General features: G+C 47.1%; 3 protein-coding genes across 4 annotated transcripts in view; 2 read left to right on the top strand and 1 right to left on the bottom strand.

Moving 5' to 3' along the window:
* Nucleotides 1–2,727, bottom strand: part of MYBBP1A (MYB binding protein 1a) — a 49,535-nt gene extending 46,808 nt beyond the window's left edge. Inside the window, exons 1-5 of the mRNA XM_058817809.1 lie at nucleotides 2,539–2,727; nucleotides 2,277–2,372; nucleotides 1,375–1,458; nucleotides 912–986; nucleotides 385–492 (exon numbers count right to left, since the gene is read on the bottom strand). Of these exons, the coding sequence (XP_058673792.1) occupies nucleotides 385–492; nucleotides 912–986; nucleotides 1,375–1,458; nucleotides 2,277–2,372; nucleotides 2,539–2,727 (552 nt within the window). The remainder of the gene's footprint in view (nucleotides 1–384; nucleotides 493–911; nucleotides 987–1,374; nucleotides 1,459–2,276; nucleotides 2,373–2,538) is intronic.
* A 1,986-nt stretch (nucleotides 2,728–4,713) lies between these two features.
* EIF4H (eukaryotic translation initiation factor 4H) lies at nucleotides 4,714–19,806 on the top strand. 2 transcript variants are annotated; one of them, XM_058817625.1, is made up of 7 exons: nucleotides 4,714–4,829; nucleotides 9,982–10,163; nucleotides 11,089–11,153; nucleotides 11,261–11,360; nucleotides 12,019–12,084; nucleotides 13,957–14,115; nucleotides 14,239–19,806. In XM_058817625.1, the coding sequence occupies exons 1-7, from the start codon at nucleotides 4,771–4,773 to the stop codon at nucleotides 14,373–14,375; spliced, it is 768 nt and encodes a 255-aa protein (XP_058673608.1). In that variant the 5' UTR covers nucleotides 4,714–4,770; the 3' UTR covers nucleotides 14,376–19,806. The 2 variants fall into 2 exon arrangements, with proteins under 2 accessions (XP_058673608.1, XP_058673609.1); XM_058817626.1 differs by lacking the exon at nucleotides 12,019–12,084.
* LAT2 (linker for activation of T cells family member 2) overlaps nucleotides 15,051–21,093 on the top strand; it is a 23,895-nt gene continuing 17,852 nt past the window's right edge. The window contains exon 1 of the mRNA XM_058818031.1: nucleotides 15,051–15,104. Coding sequence (XP_058674014.1) covers nucleotides 15,051–15,104 — 54 coding nt within the window. The remainder of the gene's footprint in view (nucleotides 15,105–21,093) is intronic.

Below are 21,093 nucleotides of genomic sequence, written 5' to 3'. Positions count from 1 at the left end.
CCTACATAATTTCATTCCCAACAGCCCAAAATTCAACCTTAGGCCCAGGTTTGCTGCATAAAAAAGGTGGTTTGCTGTTCAGACTTTTCAGCATTCATCTGTTCAAAGGAGCACATGGTCTAACACATAATCCAAGCAAGTTAAATGGGAAATAACAGGCTGTGGAATTGTCCACGATGAAGGCAAACAAAGCTAAATTAGAGCACCCTTCCCAGAACACAAGTATCTGCCCACAGGCAATACAGGGACAGCTCCCACAGTTTACACTCTTCCACAGCCCCTATAACTTCCAGCTATGAACAAACTAAAGGAAAATCTGACCCCAAAGCCAAGCCCTCTCTTCCTCTCACCCCACAAGCCCCCAGCCCCACGCTGTGCCTGCACCTCAGAGGTGATGTCAATGAGAGTTTTGCGTGGCAGATCTCTGAGGTGTGTCTGGTGATTTGTCAGCTGCTGCAGAAGCTGGATGCTCTCCAGCAGAGCTTTCCGGTCCTACAAAGGAAAGATAAGCCAAAACCAGAGGACATAAATCAGAAATTCAGCTGAAGGCTCAGGTGATAATCCACTCTTTGGATGTTTATGCCTACTTGTAATAAGAAACACAATTTTGTTTCTTGGTTGGTCACTCAGCTTTTTCCAAAATTGTGTTTTCCAGCTGGATATGACAACAGATCCCTTCCTTCCAGGAGAGGTAGGAGCCTCCTGCGCTATTTGACACAGCTCCTACATTCTGCTCAGGAGCAGGCTTTATAAAGGCACAAAGAGCCCATAGATGGCACAACAGAAATTAACTGAACTTGATGCTTCAAGTGCCACTGCATGGATTACTCAGTGATCCAGCCTTTCCCTGTCATTCTCTTTCCACATCAAAGCCCCAGAAGCAGAACTGACACACCTGACAGCAGTCTTACCTTCACAAGCCGCCCAGACTGGAACAGAGCCATCACTCCAAAAAAGTTCCCAAAAGCTGCATTTCTCACAAGTTTCTGAAAGGGAAAAAAAAAAAAGAAAATAGCTAAAAATCTACTTTTCTGAGAGGCTTAGAGCTCACATGCAGCTACACAATCAGTGGAGCAAGATGGCAGGAAAATCCAGCCTTGAACACCCCACCATGGGAAGAGAACACACTGAAAAGCAACCCCCTGCACAATGTTTAAGAACTGTCCTAGAGGACATCTTCATCACACTGACAAATCTCACATAAAACAGGGCCAGATGACAATGTCACCAACTTCCAATTTCTAGAAATATTTGTTATTTCATTATAGTCACTTGCTTTAACATGAACCCCTAAACTACACTATCCACCAAAACTTCAAAGACTAGAGAACAATTAAAGTAGCAGTTGGCAAATGTTGCCATGAGCTCACTTACTTTTTTCACTTTTTCCAGATTGTGTTTTTCTTTTATCTGCTCCAAAATGCTGCACAGTGGAATTTCCTCAAAAGCCTGCAAAACCTGAGGAGAGAGATGGAATAGCTGTTTGCAGTTCTTCCATTTCACGACATTATCTTGGGTTAAGCTAAAACAGAGCTGAAGAGTTGTTCAGCCCAGCAGCAGACGTGCTGCTTTATCAGGCCAGAATAAAGACAACCAGATCAGTAAAGATGTATAGAACAGGAAGCAGGCTGGGAGAGCTGGGGTTGTGCAGCCTGGAGAAGGCTCCAAGGAGAGCTCAGAGTTTCTTCCATGCCTAAAGAGGCTCCAAGAGAGCTACAGAGGGAATCTGGAGTCCCAGAGTGTTAGGACAAGGAGGAATGACTTCACATTGACAGAAGGCCAGTTTAGGTTAGATATTAGGAAGAAATCATTCTCTGTCAGGGCAGTGAGGCTCTGGCACAGATTGCCCAGAGAAGCTGTGGCTGCCCCATTCCTGGAAATGTTCAAGGCCAGGCTGGATGGGACTTGGAGCAACCTGGTCTAGAGGAAGGGCAGATATCCCACATCACCCAACCAAGACCAAGAGCAAGACAGTTTTAAGAAGCAGTAATAGTACTAAATGCAGAATAATTGAAAACTTGGTCAAAATTTGTAAATCAGTGACAGTTCTTGAAGCAGGACTGAATTCTGTAGTATGAATGTGATATTGGTATATTTCATAACTTTGTAAGTTTCTAAACCTGAGTAGCCCCATTTTAAACCACTATGGTTATTGTGAGAGCCTTCCCTCCCATGTGCACAGAAGGGAATCCTCCAGCCTTGCACGGACAGCAAAAGTGACCCCAAGCATGGACAGAGGCTGCCGACGGTTCTGACCCGCGCTGGGGAACACTGACCTGCGCCAAGGCCAAGCTGAAGCCAGGGCGGGCGGCCTCGCGGGTGGCTCCCAGCCCCTCCACCAGCCGCTTCAGGGTGTACTTGAGTTCATCATCCTGCAAGAGAGACCGAGCTGGGCGGTGTCCGGGCTGCCCCGAGCGCGGCCCGGCCGCCGGACCCCCGCACCCGGCCCGTGCCCCGTCCGCACTGCCCAAGCGGGAGCGCAGGGATGAGCCGTGTGAGGAGCCACTGCCCGCCCGCACCCACCGGCCCCCGCCTCACCTTCTTGCCCTCCCGCAGGTGCCGCAGGAGGCTCTCCGTGGCCGCCAGCCGCACCTCCTGCTCCGGCTTAGCGATGTCCCAGAAGAAGTCGAGGAAGGCGCGGCCCTGCCGCAGCACCCCGCGGGGGTCGGTCACCGCCGCGCCGCCGCCCCGCGGCTCCATCTCCTCCCCGAGCTCCATCCCCGCCATGCCGCCACCGCTGCCGCACGTGGGGCCGCCCGCCCGCTCCGCCTCTTCCGGGGCAGCGCGGCCGCCGCGGGACGGGCTCGGCCGCCGTGTGAGCCGCACTCCGCGGTCCCCCCGGTACCTCAGTGCCGCTCCCGTCATGGCCGTGCCTCAGCTCCTCCCGGCCCTTCAGCCCCGTTCCCTCAGCTCCTCCCGGCTCCCCTCAGCGCCTCATGGCCGTTCAGCCCCGCTCCTCTCGGCGCCCCCCAGCCTTCAGCCCGCTCCCCTCGGCGCCTCCCGGCCCCTCAGACCTCGCTCCCCTCATGGCCGCCCTTCCCAACCCTGTCCCCTCAGACCCCGTTCCCCTCATGGCTTCCTTTCCCACCCCTGTCCCCTCAGACTCCGTTGTTCTCATGGCTGCCCTTCCCAGCCCTGTCTTTCCCTCATGGCCGCCCTTCCCACCCCTGTCCCCTCAGACCCCGCTCCCCTCATGGCCGCCCTTTCCACCCAGCTCCTTCACCCCCTCATCCCAAAAATTCGGATTGCTTTGCCAGTGTACCACAAGCCAGTCGTGACACACTCGATGGACACATTGATGGGTTATTTCAGAGTTGCGCGAGCCACGATGCTCCGTGGCGTTCCACAAATCCAGCACGCTCCACCGCGCTTTTCACTCCATTGTTTATACTCAGTTCAGAGTTAGTAACTTTCCAAGTACTGCCCATGTATCGGGATTGATTTGTAATTTACAAGTTGCATAACTTCAGCTAACTTGAAGAAGTTCCCCACATGCTGAGGGGAAGGGTCTTCACAAGGTTTTTAGAATTATAATGAACATAGATCAGCTATGGGATACATGAGCCTTGAGTCTTCTGCTTAAGTTAGCAAAGTATACACAGACGTTCACCAAAATCCGAATTTACTACATCCTTCATGCTCATTATTTCCAGGATGTCCTTGGGTAAGTGAAGCTGGCTGCTGCCTGCCCCACGGCTTGGGTCTCCTCTCTTGCTGAAAGTATGCAAAGATCTTACATTAAAGAACATTACTACTTAAGATAATCTTGACATACTTCACATTTTACCACAGCCCGCTCCTCTCAGCGCCACGTTCCCTCCCTGGCCCCCAGCCCTGCTCCTCCGCAGGACTCATTCCTCCTCCTCTGCACTGCCCCGAGGGCTCCCGGGCTTCCCTCACCCGGTTCGTGTCCCTGGGGGAAGGCTGCGATGCAGGATCCAGGATCCGGGCTGGATCCTGTCCCCGCGGGGCTGGCCCGGGACAGAGGGGCAAAGCCTGTGGGGATCGGCAGCGCAGGGTCACGGACACGAGGCGTGGGCATTGTTGGTTATCCTATGAGAATCCGAGGTGTGGTTTTATTAGAAAACATTAAATTATGGCCTGGCAAAAGGAGACAAACCAGCTGGTACAAATGGTATTTTTTAAGGACACTGTGAAGCTCTCGTGTACAGCCCGTTGTCGTAATTTGCAATAAAATCCAGCACTATCCTCCAGCAGCACTGTGGACACTGCGTGTGGCTGCCAGACACGCGCGGGAGTGCAGGGAATGACCCCGGGGCAGGATCCATCCCTGTGATCACTGCGGATGACTGTGACACCTGGAGCAGAATCCATTTCCATGAGCCCTGTGATCCCTGCCCGCAGCGACCGCGGGATGCTCGGGGAGCGAGAGCCGCGGGCTGGCCCTGGATCAGCACTGGAGCGTCCAACGCTCAGCGCAGCGCAGCCCGGGGCGATCCCCCACAGGCACCGGGCACATCCCAGGCAGATCCGCCGGCAGATCCGGAGCAGATCCCCGGGTAAATCCCGCGCAGATCGCAGAGCAGACACCGAGGGCACCCCCGGGCGGATCCCGTCCCAGAGCCCACGGGAGCGAGCCGCGCCGCGCGCCTCCCGACAGGCAGCAGCGCGGACAGCCCCGGCGGGGCGGGGAGCTGGAGGCAGGCACCGCGCGGGGCAGCCCCGGCCCGCGCGCCGCCGTATATAAGCGTTGCGGGGTCCTCGGGCGCGGTCCTGTCACGCTCGCACGGGGACGAGGCCGCGGCGGCGATGGCGGATTTCGATCCCTACGACGACCGGGCCTACAGCAGCTTCGGCGGCGGCCGCGGGTGAGCGGGGCCGGGGGCGGCGCTCGGGGCTCCCCCGTAGCTGGGACGGCAGCGGGGAGCAGCGGCCCCGGCCGCGCGAGACGGGGGCGCGGCCGCGGGGCCCGGCCTGCCCCGCTCGGCGGGGATGGCGGGCGGGGGTTGCGGGACGGGGGCGCCGCCTCTGGGAACTGTTTGGGCTCGTTCTGCCCCCCGCCCGCCCTCCCGCGGGGCCGGGGGTGCCCTTCCGCTGGCCCGCTTTGTGCGGCGGGGCGGGGGCTGCGCTCCGGGGGGGTCCCGGCCGTGGCCGCGGGATCCGGGCCCGGGCGGCTCGGGAGGAAGGGGGGTCGCTGTTCCCGCCGTCCCGGAGGCGAGTGCCGGGGGGATTTAGGGAGGCGCTGGGCCGGAGCCAAGGGAGGCCGTGAGGAGCTGTGCGGGGCCGGGATGGGCGGAGGGAACGGCCCCCAAGGGCTGAGCGGGGCCCGAGGCGGCCCCGGGAGCGGGCAGCGCTGCGGTGCCTGCGGCGGGGGAAATGGGAGCCCTTTGTGGTGTCTCCGCGAAGAGTGGCGCCGGGAGCCTGCGTTATCCGGGGCTCCGGGTGCTGACTGCAAATCCCTGATCCCGAGGAATCGGGCTTGTCTCGTCTCCTTGCTGGAGAGTGTTTAGGGGAGGAGCCACAGAGACAAAACCCGCAATTAGAAGTTTGTGTTAATCAAGCTAGGAAGGTGCAATCAAACAATTGATTTTTTTTTTGGAGGCTGGTGCTGTTACAAGTTTCTCTGACATAAAACAATAGACATAAATCTGTGGAATAAACTTCTTTGTAAGCAAATTTCCCACGTGTGTTACTGTATAATCTAATCTTCCAGGTTGTATTTCCTGATTAGAAGTGTGTTCGTGTCCTTTTCTGCTCTTAGATAAATAACTCGGTTTCATTTCAGACTCATTAGGCAGCAGGGAGGAGCTGCTGGAGTTAGAACAGCAGTAAGTTTTTTTTGTCTTTGGAAGGACTCTGACACTTTAAGTTTTTCAAGCTCATTTTCATGCACTGATACCCTTTGTGTCTATTTCAGAGACGTCCCAGAGCAAACAGATGATGTAGCCACTCTCATTTCTGTTATTTTTTTAAATTCTGTAACAAAATAGCCTTGCCAGCAGCCTAAAGTTGATACTTGACTCTTTATAAACTCAGATATTGCTGCACACTGTATCTAGTCAGTGTAGGCATATTCTGTGAAGTAATAAAATGCCAGGTAAAATGTTATTCAGGTTCCTGTAAGAGAACTTAAATTTGCTGTCAGGGAAGATGTGGATCCTTGCTTGTAAACTAAAGGCATCCTGCTAATCAGTAGATGTGTTTACAGGTAAGGAAATGTACTTATTCTAATTTACCTGCAGTTCTAAACATCAGATACTACTAATATTAGAGTCTAGTGTATACCTCTATCTAATTTATTGTTATCACTAAGTTACTAGTAGCTAACTCACAGTTTGCTCTCTGTGTACATTGTATGAAGTCCTGTAATATATGAAGTGTAGTGCAAACATGACTGTTCTTGAAGGTTCTGATAAAAGACTCCCATGTTAATTTAAAGTGGCTCCTGCTCGTTTTAGGACTGTAGGAACAGTGTAACCTCAGCTGAGGTGTAGCAGTTTTTGTGGAAGTTGCATTTTGCACAACCTTTAATGTACATAGTGAGTGAGCCCAGGATTTCAGTGTGACAGATGGGAAATCTGTGCCCAACAGGTTCTGACATATGGGAGTTATCTCCCTCTTTCTCATCATCATCACAATAATGGTGGAACAGCATCAAGATATGACTGGTGTGATGAGATGGGATTTGCTGCACCTGAGGTGTTCAGTGATGCACTGACTAAAAGCTGAATCATAACATTAGGGGGTATTATGAAATCACTTGAAAAAGTCACTTTATTCCTAGTGAAGAGTGTGATGCTGACATAAATGACAAAAGGCTTACTAGAAGCTTTTTAGAAAGTATTTTGGAGCCCAGAATTTGACAGGAAAACCTGTAGGTAAGTAAACCAAGGCCTAGTTGAAACTGAAACTGTCTGTAGAGCTTCTCAGAGTTGAAAGAAGGGGAGTGTTTATCACTCCTAACTCACTGCTAGGCTGTTTATTTAGGTGTGGCTGGAAGTGCTGGGCTCCCTACTAAAGGTTGAGATTCACCTGCTGGAGTTCTGCACAGGTCAGTGAAAATGGGAGTTGGTCCTTGTGCTGCTGGCAGCTTGCATCCTCTGTCTTACCCATCTAGGATTCAAAGATTACTCCTCATTTTTAGGCTGGGGTGAGCAATTTGCTGAATACATCTGATATTACTCCAGACATGTCCTGGGTTGCTGGAATAAATTGGGTTTGAATTTGGTCTTGTGGTCTTGGGGGGGTGGCACTGTCACCGTGCTGATCCTGCTGCTGCCCTGAGAGCTGAGATGTCAAACCCAGGGCAGGCCTTTGTCTGTGTGCTGTGCAAAAGGCAAATCTTGAGCTTTGATCTCTAGGGATACTGACTTTCAAAACAGCCTTCATTTTGAACTTGTGACAGATCTTTTCTGGAGACCTAACTCAACTTTGCATAAGAGTAGCTTTAAAATGGGAGTTGAGTTGTTTTCTATCCAGTATAGCCAAAGTCATTAACTCAGCCCACCAAAGTTTAATTATTTAAGTGTTGTTGGAAGCAAGCTTTCCTCTTCAGCTTTGCTTTTCTGACAAGGAAATCAAGTCATGTCTTTCAGATTCTCACAGTAACATGACATAATAATTATTATTATCTAATTGTGTCTAAGCAGAAGTTTAGAGAAGTGCAGATATTCATTCAGAAATCTGGTTTGCCTAGTTCAGATGTGTTTTCAATTATTTTTTTACTTTTGTCCTACTTTGTTGCAAATGAGAGAATCTTCTTCCAATCTCATTGTTTGGTTACTGAAGTCAGCCCTTTTATTTCACTGTTTCAGTGATGGAAAAAATGTAGGGAAGTACAGAAACAGTTTCTTTTTCTGTTGCTGTACCTGAGTTCCATAAGAAACTTGGTTTGCAACTCAGTTATTGACCTTCAAATGGAAACTAAATACTAAAGGTATAGTTATATATTTGATAACCAAAGCCTTAATATCAAATTGGAGAAGAATATTTAATTTTCTGGCTTTAAAATCAGTCTGGATTGCACAATAGGGCATGGATTTCCACACATGCAGCTCATGGGAGAAAGGAAGTTTGTCTGTAGCACAGAAAATCCTTTTGGGGATTGAGAGTGTGGTTTTAGAGGTGGCTCAAATGGAGCTGATGGAAGTGGTAGCTCCAGCCCTTGTTCCCCTTCTCATTCCAAAGGGCTCTTTGCAGTCCTGACCACCTTGTTGGCCACAGACTCAACTCCAGGCTGGGTTTTTGGGTGACTGGCAGCTCAGGGAGTGTCCTGAGCATCTGTGCAAGGAGAGAATGCTCCTTTGGAACTCAATTCTGATGTTCCTGGAGGACACAAACATTAAGATTTTCTTTTTTGTATGCAAGTTAAATGTGTGGTATGTTAATAGCTGTTCCTAATGCTGTAAATGATAAATGAGGACAAAGGCATGGAACTGATTTTATGTATTTTGGGATTGTTTAGAGCAGCAATTCAGCTTTCTTGGAGTTCCTCCTTAAAACTCAGCCTTCTGACTAAAGTAATTCCAAACTATTACAGCTTTAGTTCTCCAGTATGTTTTTGACTTGTTAATGAGACAAAGGCAGATGAGGAATATTGTCAAAAATGCTAAAATGCAAACCTGGGTGGACGCTAATTAAAGATATGTAGATTGTGGTTCAAGTAGATTTAGCAGCTTGTTGATAGTGTTGGTGACAAATGATTCTTGCATGGAACTGCTAAATAAGGCACAAATGACAGGCTCACCTAGAGAGCTAAGGAATCTTATTCAAGCTTAATGTATTATCTGATTCATTAGTAGTAAAATATTTATTCTTGAATGAAAAGAATACTGTCCAGGACATGCTTGCCCAATGGATTTTTTTGACTGCATGTAACCAGTAGAATAAAAGGAAATGATAAAATTATTTGACCTTCTGGATTTTAGGAAGGACTCTGCAGCTATTTAATTGGTCCATGTCAGATTGGCAAATGCTGCTTTGGTACAGGTTGGGTTCCACCGTGGTTTTAAATGCACAGGGAGCCTCAGGGAAAGGGAACAGACACAAGCAAAGCCCAGTAGAACAAAGGTGATAAAGGGGGGATGGACAGAGTAGTAAGCAGATATTTCAGGTAGAGGTCAGAGGTTGCTTATGTGGGACAAGTGGTGTTGGAATCAGTGGCATCCTATAGTTTACAAGTCTAGGAGCTTTGACTTCAGGTTGCCCTGTATGTACCTTGCTCTCTGTACAGAAATTCCAAGTTGGCTTTTGAAGATTGGGCTCTGCAGGAAGTTCACACAGATGTGTTACATTAGTAAAGAATTTAGCTGGTACAGTTTAGTTCCTCAGCACACAGTGCCAAGAGTTTCACTGGTACTGAGGGACAGGACAGGACCACCCAGTTTACCTCTGTAATTCACAAGAGAAAAGAAGTAAGAGATTCCTGCCTCAGAATCTCTTGTTCAACCAAATTTATTTTGTGTTCAGTTCAAAGCATTCCAATCCAGATATCCAACAGTTATGGCCACAGCTTCAGAAGTAGGGAAGGTGTTTCTCTTCAGTTAAATGTTGCTGAGATAATTTGGGTTATTGTGGAGTGGGTGTTGGTAATAGATTTTTAGTTAAAAGCATTGGATACAGCTTAATTTCCAGATAAGCTGACAAACCATAAATTCATTGCCATAAATTATTCTTAAAATTGATTCCAAGAAGGGGTTTTTTAGAGGTAATGTTTTTGAGCAGGGGACATTAGAGGTAACCTTAGGTTGCTTTCCTTAATGAATTGTGGGTTAAGAAGTTCATTCATCACTTCATTAATGATTTCACTGGTAATGTATTCATTTCCCACTGCAGTACTGCACCAGGTAATACTGGAAAGGAGTTGAGCAGCACTTCAGGTGGCAGCTACAGGCAGAAGGAGAGAAAAACTGAGCAGAGCTGTGGGAAAATGGACTTGCAGCTGAACACAGCAGCTGGGCAGGGCCCCAAAGAGCAGCTGTGCTGTGCAGCTCCAGAGGCACCGTGTGCTTTTCCCAACAGGTCTCGTGGAGGTGGCCTTGGTTCCCGCAGAAATAAAGAGCTGCCAACAGAGCCCCCCTTCACAGCCTATGTGGGAAATCTGCCCTTCAACACTGTCCAGGGAGACATAGATGCCATTTTCAAGGATCTCAGCATAAGGAGCGTACGACTAGTCAGAGACAAGGAAACCGACAAATTTAAAGGTGAGTGTTCAGAGCTCTTTGGTGCTAGATGAAAAATTAGTAGGAAAGAAAGTCACTTTAAAAGGGAATTTCAGTCTAAAACAGTTTTCTGCTTTTATGTTGACTTATGCGGGTTTTCTTATTCACTGATATGTGTAAGTGTATCATTTGAATGAGAGTCACTGTTTCATCATCCTGAGATACAGAGTAACCTGAGGGAGGAGTCAATATTTGCCCTGACATAACAGAACTTTCTCAAACCTTGTCTGGTATGAATTCTACCAGAGCTGACCCACTTAAATCCTATGACCTCAAGTACTGAGTAATTCCTTTACATCAGAAGATTCTCATTGCTCCTGCTCTTGTCCTTTTTTAGTAGATGGGGAGAAAAGGCAAGTAGATAACCCATTCAGGCAGTTGTTTTAGAGGATGCAAATTCAACTGCTATGGCAATTGTTTGGAGGAAATGGACTATATTTGTGAGATTAAGGGATGGAAAAAAAGGCTTACCTTGGATAACAGAGTGCCTTTGGAAAGAAGTAAATCCACTAAATGATGTGGTGACACAAAATCACATTGCTGACCACATAGGTATTTCAATTTCTTCTTTAAAAACTCTAGGAATTAAGTGTCAGTATTCAGCTGAATAGCTGTCTGAAGGCATAGATCAGAGCTAATCTGTAATGAGTACTCTGAAAAAGGGAATTAGGCTCTTGGCATTCACAGAGTGCCCAGAGGTCTCTTTCAGGATTTGCCCCATCATTAACAGGTGCAGGTAAATGTGTTCATTGTTGATGATGATTGGTTTCTAAGCCTTGTGCATCTTGTTTGTGCACATCACAACTCATGTTTACAAGAGAAGGAAGCTATTAGCAGGCATGCAGGAGGAGTAGCCTCTTACAAAGACCTTTTAAAGTGCTCTTAACTTGAGATTTGTTTCTTCCAGGATTTTGTTACGTAGAGTTCGATGAGGTGGAGTCACTCAAGGAAGCTCTTACATACGATGGTGCAGTAAGTACACTTGCAGTTAATTTGTGAAATCAAAGACAAGCAGAAGTCTCTCACTCTTTGGCAGCCCTTTGATACATGCTGAACAGATTCTCCCCTTGATTTAACAGCTTTTGGGTGACCGGTCACTCCGAGTGGACATAGCAGAAGGCAGGAAACAGGATAAAGGTGGCTTTGGCTTCAGAAAAGGTGGCGGGCCTGATGACAGAGGTGACTTCCATTTTTCTAAGTAGCTTCTTAAATATGATGGTTGTAGTTATGGCTTGTGGTGCTGACTAATGCTGAGACAAGGCATGCAAGTGAACATGAAGATGATATTGAAAGGTGAAGTTTTGTATGTAAATCTGTATGTGTTTCTAACTAGCTGCTGCTGCTTCTCCTGAGGTGTCTGAAATTTAGCTGTGCTTTGTGTCCAAAGGCTGGATGTGTTGTCACTCCTAACCCAGGAAGTGAGACCAATACCCCTCCTAATGTGTTGTGTCTTGCAGAGGACAATCATAAGCCCAACAGTCTGATCTGCTACTATTTTATGATGATGTATGAAAAGTGAGTAAGCACATGTAGAAAAGTGCTAATTTTTGGAGTATGTCTCTTGTTCCAGCATAAAAACATTCTTGCCTGTAGTTGAAGGTTGGTTGAACCAGACTCACCTGAGGTTTCCATTGAATGTGCACTAAAGAAACTTTTCTGGCCACTCATTCTTGGTGGCTGTTTGTTCCTGTGCAATGGAACTTGGTTGTACCAAAAGAGAAGGATTTTCCAGCAGCATAACTTTGAATATTGAAGGACTGAAACATTGGTTTGGTGTTCCCTTGCTCAGTCTTTCCCACAGCTTCAGACTTGAACACAATTGTGGCTTTTTTCCTAGGAATGGGAGGAGGTTCCAGAGAATCCAGAGGAGGTGGATGGGAGTCCAGAGATGACTTCAATTCTGGTATCAGTATTAACACTTATACAGAAAGGAAGCCTAAAAGGCACTGAAATGTTTTCATTTTCATTTGTCACCATTACTGGTTTGATTGACTCTACTGTATGTACCAACTTTGAACATCCTGCAGCTGTGATGAGATTCCTCATGGGGAATCTTCTGTTGCCTTGAGAGCAAATAGAATGATGTCTCAATAGAAAATTCTATGAAACAGCCATAAATGACAGAATTCTTGTCCAGGTGTAGCCTATGGGTGACTGTTTTAAGCATTTCTCAAGCATACAACTAAGTAAATTTCTGAATAGTAGCAGAAACAGACAGATCATGTAGGAAGGCTGATATTCTGCCAGAGCAGAGGCCTTCATCTTCTCAAGGAGATGTGATGTCATTATATGTGTGTCCCTGAAGTAACTGACTTCTCCAAAGTCAGATTAGTGTTCCAAAGCACTTGTAAATGCAAAATGTTCCTGAACTTCTGGACCTCTTTGGTAATGCAGCTGCAGCAAGTGACTGAGCTTGCTGAGTGGAGGTAGTGACAGAGCCACTGCTCTTAACTTCCAGTCAGTTCCAGCTATTAGAATGCAGGGTGGCATTACACAATTGCTTTTGTCCTCTGAACTCATGGGGTTGGTCCATTTTCTGATGGAGAGATGTTGGCAAGTACAACTTTGCAATGTCTGGTCTCTGCGTGAGTGGAATGAAGGATTCAGGAGAAGCAAAGTGTGCCCTTGTCCCCAGCATGGATTGGAGCATGGTGCTGGAGAGAGGAGCTTGCTGCAGTGCTCTGCTTAACCTGCCTTTGGAGCTAAGCATTCTGTGTCACAGCTTCATACCTTCCTTGGCAGCTTCTCCAAATGTGGATGCATTTCAGCCTGTTAAATGCTGGATGAGTGATTCGTGAGCCAAAAGTTTAGCATTTCAGTTTTAGCTGCTACAAAAGCTTTTCTTCTCAGGTTGTACAGCCTTGCTCTAGATCAAGTCTTTAAAGATGGCTTGTTTGGCACTGAAGTAAGTAAGGGACAGCTCTGCAACTCTTTCCTTTCCACTTCAGTATTTGGCAATCTCATTTGGGAACCAAACAACTTTCTCTTCCAGGCAGCTTTTGAAAATCTGAGTATATTCTGTATGCTGATAGCCTGAAGTATCCTCCTCCCACTGAAATGCAGGCAGTGGGGGCTTGGACAGATACTCAAGGGTAATCACTGGTACAGACTGGAACTCTGGTCAGTGATAGATAGTTCTTGATTTACTTCTTTTTTGTGATACGTAAACTGAAGAAATGCAGTCAGTTTAAAGTCTGATTTTTTTTTTTTAATTATATTTTATTTTTTCCCCAGCCCTTTAATTAATTTAGTAAATGCCTGGCCAGTTTATAGTACAGCTAAGCAGCTCTGGGGTTTTACTCTGTTTTATGGGTGTATTTCACTACTCCTCAGCTATTTTCCCATTTGATCCTGTGGATTTCATGCTAAGGCTGTAGCCAGTGTGATGATCTGGCTATGGAAGTACTCAGTACTGTCTGAGTCTGAGTACTACTCTGTAGTGCTGTCTCTCAACTCAGCTAATGATGTTAAACTCAAATTGAAGCCAAGGTTCATATTTTAAACTCACTTGACCCACTCTCCAGCACCCCAATAAGCCTCTCTCTAAGTGGATAAAGCACTTTCTGAACTTGATATAGTATCCTTGGTTTCAAATGGAACAGCTCCTCCAGAAGGTGCTAGAGCTCTGTGAAACAATCTGTCTGCAGACAAAGGCTCTCAGTGCACCACCTTGGACTGACAGCGGTGACTAGCATGGCTTTCCAGTCATCCAGATAAATCTAGATTAAATACATTGCAAAAGATGCTCTTTAAATTCACTGTGTTCCATCTTCAGGATTCAAGGATGATGACTTCCTGGGAGGCCGGGGTAGAGGAACCCGCCCCGGAGACCGGCGGCCACCGGGTGCCTCCATGGGGAGCGGTGGCACCGGTCGCTTCAGAGATGGGCCTCCCCTTCGTGGCTCTTCCATGGACTTCAGAGAGCCAACAGAAGGTAAACTCCTGCTGGGTGTGCCTTGCTCTTCCTCCACAAAGGAGACACACTCCTGGTTTTGTTGTCAGTTGAAGCTCCTGCCCAGCCAGGCAGATCTCACACGTGGAATGTTTTCCCTTTCAGAGGAGCGAGCGCAGCGGCCCCGGCTCCAGCTCAAACCTCGAACAGTCGATACTCCCCTCAATCAAGTAGCCAATCCAAACTCTGCCATCTTCGGAGGAGCCAAGCCCCGGGAGGAAGTAGTAAAAGAACACGACTGAGTTTGGGGTTGAGAGGGAATGGGGAGGCGGGAGAAAAAGCAAGACAGTACAGAGTGACTAGCTCTGCTGGAATGTCAACCCTGCAGTTTACCATTCCTGCCATCTGGTATTTGTCCTCTTTGAAACCGAAAACACAGAGCTTGTGAATGCATGTCAGCTGTTAACAAGTGGTTTTTAGTACGTTCTTGGCTTTGCTGTATCTAGTGCCTGCTTTGTGCTGAGTTTCCCTCTTCTGTTTCCTTCCAAGCAGCACAGTTGCCAGTAGATAAGGCAGTGTGGCTGCTTCCACAGGTGTGGAGGTCTCTGGACAAAGGTGCTGCTTCACTTCTTCCTTTCTGGGTTTGTTTTACTTTAGAAGCACAGGTTAGACTTAGTTATTTCCCTGTATTGTTTCCTTTTACTTCCTCAGTGTTCCTCTTCTGACTTGCATGTCTCATTCTGTATTGCTGTGGCTCTGAAGAGGAAAACTGAAGAGTCCAGATGAGTTGAACAGAAATTTACAGTTCTAACCAAGTAGTAAAATACCATTTCTGACAATTGGTGATAGTCACTGTTCACAGCAGAGGCCCTTATGAAGCTAAGGGGGGCAGCTGCCCTTTCACATGGGTTGCCAGGAAGGATCAATTTAATGGATGCCTTGCCTGGCAAGCCTGGTGAAGAGCTGGTGGAATCAGTATGGATAAAGCCTCTGCCAGCAGCCTCTTCCTGCTGGCTCCTGACTTCCAAATGGTATGATGCTACTACAACTCTGAGCTCAAGGTTAGTGCTGCAAAGCCATGCCTGTTTGAGCACAACTGCTCACTGGCTCTTTCTGCTTACTTTTTTGGGTTTTACATGTTTGGTAAATTTTTAAATGAAGTTTCTACAAATAAAATTGACTTTTTTATTTTTGTTGAAGGAGTGTATACTTTGCCATGCAGTATTTGATCGTCACTATCCCCTGTATTTCTTTGCCCAGTGGGGTACAGTTTTAGCACCTCAGCTTTCAGAATACCTTGAAAATGGGCAGATTAGAAATCTTTCTGCTATAGATTCTCATGTAGAAGTTTGGGTAAAAAGCATCTCTTGTTACTACACCTCTCTTCCCTTGAAATGTTTCTTGTCAGTGTTGTGTGGGAGGAGGGAGGGGAGGCTGAAGCAAAAGGAGAGATCATTAATTTTGAAAACCAAATCCTGGTTCTACCACACTGAAGTTTGGACATGTCCAGTGTATGGGAAAAGCTTGGGCCCCCATTGCCAGTGCTGAGAGCCTTCAGAGAAACCAGCCAGCACCCCAGAGTACTTACAAGAGGAGGTTGGAAGCACGGCTGCCCCACTACCAGCACCACTGCTAGTGATGAATTTCTTCCCTAAGGTTCCCATTGTAAGTCAGAGTCCCAGCAATTTACAGAACTACTCTTTCCTTCTTTCTGCCTTTCACTTAATCTGCTTCTGAGATAAGAACCATTTGTCTAACACTAATACTTAATTTAAGACAGACATGCATTTGTGTGGTTGTATTCCAAACCAATAATTGATCTATTTACATCTTCAATGTGGAAAAGATTTTAAGAACAAATTCCCATATAAAAAACTCACTTCTAGTCAAGACAGTTGACTTTTAAATGTAAAAACAAAGGAAAAAAAAAAAAGAATTCCAAACACTTAGCACATTCTGCTTCATAACAAAATAAATTTATGGATATGGTATTTTGTGAATGATCTTTTAAATAAAAGAAAACATTAAGTAATATTTAACATTGGTCTTTATTTGAGTCTACTCTACCATGTTTTTCCCCCCCTCAGTTTTCAAGTATTGTGTTAATTTGTCCCATTCTGATACAAAATAAGGGGGGGAAGAGGAAAAGATAAAGGGGAGGAATCTAATCTAAAGAGTGCTGGAACAGTGAAGTAAAAATTAAACGTGGGTGGAAATGAGCCCAACTTGTTTGTCCTGTGACTTCAGTGTCACTTGAGTGCATTGCTAAGGCTGCCAGGTGGGATTTGGAGTTCCTGCAGTGTGCAGGTGGTGCAGCTGATCAGGCTGTGCTCCTCCAGGGGGGTGCTGCTGCCCTGTGGCCAGCACCAGGCAGGCCGTGTCCTTCCAGTGTGAGGGCTGAGACAGTAAAGGATCAGTGCTGCTGTTCTTCCAGCTGCCCCATTCCCCAGGAGCCGTCCTGGTTAGGGAGGCTGCTGCCCTGGGGCTGTGCTTTAATGCACTGCAGGGGGAGCTGAAAGAGGCAGAGTCGTGTTTTTATTGAGGAAATGAGCTCTGATCTCCCTGCTGGTTTTACTGCTTTCCATGGCCTCAAAGGGTGGGAAGTGTTCCTGCTTCCAGCCACTCTGTCCATCCTCTCTTTAGAGCTGCTCTCAGCACAGCTTGAGCAGAATCCTAGTCCTGAGCTGGAGCTGGGTGTGGCAGCCCCTGGCTGTCCTGCCTGTCACCCTCAGCAGTGAGGAAGAGTAGGGCTGGCTGAGAGCTGGTCCCTGCAGCTCTTGCCACACTTACCCACAGCTGTTCTGTCAAACTGGTGCTGCTGGAAGCAGGGATTGCATCACTGCATGGAGAAAAGGATCCCTGATGAGTGAGAGAGGTGGCAAATGGGTCATCTTAGTTCTAGATGGCTTCTTCTGTATCTGCTAATACTGCTTTGGTTAAGGGCTCCCCACTAGTGAATGCAGCCTGATCCAAAATCATTGTGTCATTTTTTTTTTCAGTAATTTTTCATTGGCAAACATTCATGCATTGCCTGGTTTCTTTGAGCATTCCACACTGTGCTTCCTATGTGGCTCAGGGTCAGACTCCTCCAGTCCTTTTTCTTTCCCTCCTTCAAAAATTCAGTGGATGAACATTTTCCTGTGCAGAGGCTTTTCAAACCAGCTTTTGTTCAACAGTTAATTATATTAAATATATGGATGTGGCATTTAAGTTTTGTAGGAGAAAGCAAAATTATTTTCTTCCCATCCTACCCGGAAAAGCAGTTGAAGTTTAACCTGTGATGCTTAATTTTACCTGCTGCTTAAAGCTAAGCCTGGCATGGCAAAGCCCAGACTGAGGAGGCACCAGCAGTGTAGCAAATGGATCATTCACTTTGTGGCTGTTCATGCTCTCACTGAGTTATTTCTGGTGGCTGTGCAGTGCTTTCTTCCAGCTTAAACTTAGAAAAATAAACAGAACTGAAGGCAGGAAGGCACCAGGCAGGCTCTGGAACTGAAGCCAAGTTTGCTTTGCTACTGTAGAAGTGCTTTGCTGTGTTACTCCAGTTTGGTTGCAAGTGGGGAAGGTGGGAGTGTGGAGGAGCTGCTGGACCCTGCAGCAGTGAGCAGAAGCCTTTAATGTGCTGTAAAAGTCTGCTGTCAACCAGCAAAAAATATCCCCCACTGAACTCCTGAGTCCAGGAATGCCCTTGGGAGAGCTCATCCCAGTCCTCAGGGCAGCACCCAGTGCTGGCACGGGTGTGATGCTGACTCACTGGGCTGTGCAGGCCTGGAGCGACTTCTGAGGGGGCTCTTTGTGCTTGTGGCTGTCAGGGTTGTTCTGATGGCTGAAGAAAGAGGTGGAGGAGTGTTCACACACTCAGTAATGGGCTGGTGATGGTACAGTCACATTAAATTTGTGCCCTCATGTGTGGCTTACTGACCTTCCTAAACAACTTGCTCACCAGTCTGCTCTGAATCCCCAGTGCTGACTGAATTTCTGAAGTTCTCCAGGTGTCCCAGGGCTGATGATGATTGTGGCCAAGCTTGCTGTCCCAGGGCAGTTTTGGATGATACTGATACTTCTAACTTAAGAACGGTGTTGTAGTTTCAATCCTGACTTTAGTACATAGCCTAGTAGAAGCATTTGCTACCTGTAGTACCAGCTGCTGACTTGTCTTCAGGAAAGATGATAAAACTGTGAGAATTTTAGAGCAAATCCTGTAATACTGCAACCCTTCCTCTTTGTAGGAAAGATTTAATACTAAAGCCAGCAAATTTTGGAATATATGTGCAACCTCTTCAACCAGAGAGTGCTGCTATGTTGCAGCTTGCAGAGCAGCCCTTGTCCTGCTGCCTGCTTTGGACAAATCTGGGAGTGACTTTGCTGGAAGCCCCCTGTTCCCCTGGGTGTGTTCTGGACACAGGCTCTGTGTGTCAGGTGGCTCCAAGGCACAGTCACAGGTTTTCTGTGCCAGCCCCATCCCCTCTCTGTGCACAGAAGCTGTCTGGTGGTTATTTGCACTCTCAGCAAGAGCAGGGGAGAGGAGCTGTTAACACTGAGCATCTTGAAATCTGTGTTAAGTTGATGTTTTACATTCTGATGGTTTCTGTGTTTCACTACCAGTGGAGTGCAAAGGCTCTGCAGGAAAGGGACTGCTTGCCTATTCCAGCATATTCTAGTGTAGAATATTCAGTTACCTTTGTACTTCTCAAGGGCTTCCCTGGGATGGATTCTCGGGATGCAATTTAGTTGGTGTTGCTTGTCTTAAATTTTTAGAAAGGGGAGTTTCTGTGACTGAAAAAGAATTTGATTTCTAGCTGAGAGTGGAATTTTCTCATCTCCCTCCTCTTTAATGTCTCTTACCCACTGCAGGAACAAAGTATATTAGAAGTGGCAGAGAGACATCTTTTATTTGGTGCATACATTTTATTTATATAATCTGTAATTTATTCTGTTGTTCGTGATAGCACTTGCTGTAGCAGTATAAACCAAACTGAATAGAAGCATTTAGGATGGTGTAATCATATTTTTGACCCTGCTTGCTGAAAGGCTTTAATCCTTCAGTGCCAGACACTTGACTCTGAAGCCTGATGCACATCAGTAATAGCAATACCTTGATGGCATTCTGTGTTCAGCCCCTCTCCTGTGCATTAGGGCCTGCAGGGAAGCTCTGCTGTTCTCCTGAGTGTGCTCACAGGAACCCAAGGGGGACACAAGACACGAGCCATTAGGTTCTGCTGGTGTCTCGGTGGGCACATGGTGTCAGCATTATTAGATCTGAAATAGTGTTCCTCATCTCACTGTACCTGTTTGACTACATCTGCAGCATTTCCTTTTCCAACTCTGTTCTGTGCCATCACCTGCTCAGCAGCAGGTTCAGTGTGACATCAGCTTCCCTCATTTCTGTCCCCTCTGCAGCAAAGTGCATCCAAGGGCTTCGAAGACTTTCAGCACTGTTACAGGAACAACCCTCTCACCTGTGTGCTCACAATTCCTGTGTAAAGCTCTAGAGTACCCCAGGGTTGATGTTTTTGGGATGTTAGTGCTGGGAATGCTACCACACTTTTCTGCCCAGTAGGTTTCAGCCAGGTTAGTGTTCCCTGTGGTCAGGATTTGCCTCCTACCACAAGATTGTTCTGTTCATGTCACCGTGCTCCCGAGATCTGCCTCTTTCTTTTAAATAAACCAAAAACTCACAAAGTACCTCTATAAACCCCTGAAAAATCTGTACTGTAACAAATCTGTATAATTTGTATTGCTGTATAAAAAATTCAAATAAAAGCATTCAAACCTTCTAGGTTTTTGTCTTCAAATTTAAGGATTATTGTGTTCTCAAGGATGAGCAGGATAAGAAAGGGAAGCTTTGTACCAGAGGGATGTTTGGGATTACTCTTTGCAAAGTTTGCTTGGCCAAAGTTTTGCGAAGCACCCAGGCACCCTGGCTGTGAGATGACTTTCCACTGGGTAGCAGCATTTATTTTCCTTCAGCAAGAACAGAGCCACTTTCAGTTTCAGCTCAGAGAGAGCCCACGTGCAGCTGGGGCAGGGGAGGAGGCAGCGCTTCCCCTTTGCCTGGGAAAAGCTCCTTCCACTCCAGCAGGGAGAAAAGTTTCTTGGTGAATACAAAACCATCCAGCACTGCTTCAGCACAGCAGAAAATTCCCTCCAAGATGTGGCTTGAGTTAGAGCTGCTGTGAAAATGTTGCTGAACAAATGGAATGCAGTGTAATCCCAGTTAGTGGTTGGGATGAGCCACAAGCTCCTTCTGTCCCAAAGCAAGAGGGGCTGGATGCTGCTGCACAGCAATGCTTGACTTGCAAGGCTGGTGAGCTTGGAGCCTGCTGGAGATTAAAAAACATGTTGGAGCTTTCTCAAACCTTCCAGCATTGAGTGTGTTTGTGCAGAAGGAGGGGTTTAGATGATGCCCTGTTTCCCAGTCCTTGTTTCATTGCTGATTTTTGATCAGTGTTAGTCACAACAGCTGATTCCAGCAAAGTCAGCTGGTCTCTGAGCAGCCCCCACCTTTATTTGAAAGAATGTAAATCAGCCCTCGGGGCATTTGGCTCCCCAGGGCCAGGTAAGCTGAGCTGGGTAGAAGATGGGTTCTGATGAGTTTTCTGGACCCAAGAGATCTCTCTGCAGCTTGTCAGCTTTGTATGAAAAGGTGAAAAAGTGGATTAGGTTAACTGGTGAACCTTCCTGAAGCAGTAGGAACTATGTTATGGGGGGAGAACAAACCAAGCTGAAATGGGTGAGCTTTGAAAAGAACACAAATGGTGAAATTACAATGTGGTGTTTCTGTAACTTATTGCAGTTGATAAAAACATTCTGCTCCTTCTGTCAAATCAGAACTTGTTTCTAGCAGCAGGACTGGATGAGGCAGAGGGGTTCCAGGGGGGTTTTTCCCAGTTGGGTTTGACCTGAGGGTCATTCTGCGTGTGCTGGAGGAGAGTTGGCCTGGCCTCATGAAGAGCAGAACCTGTGGCTGTGCTGGGAAGTGCTCGGGGTGAGGACTCACCCTAAACCTTTACAGGCAGC

Source organism: Ammospiza caudacuta, chromosome 20 (assembly GCF_027887145.1).
Source record: "Ammospiza caudacuta isolate bAmmCau1 chromosome 20, bAmmCau1.pri, whole genome shotgun sequence".
NCBI classification, from domain to species: Eukaryota; Metazoa; Chordata; class Aves; order Passeriformes; family Passerellidae; genus Ammospiza; species Ammospiza caudacuta.
This window is presented reverse-complemented; position numbering and strand designations above follow the sequence as displayed.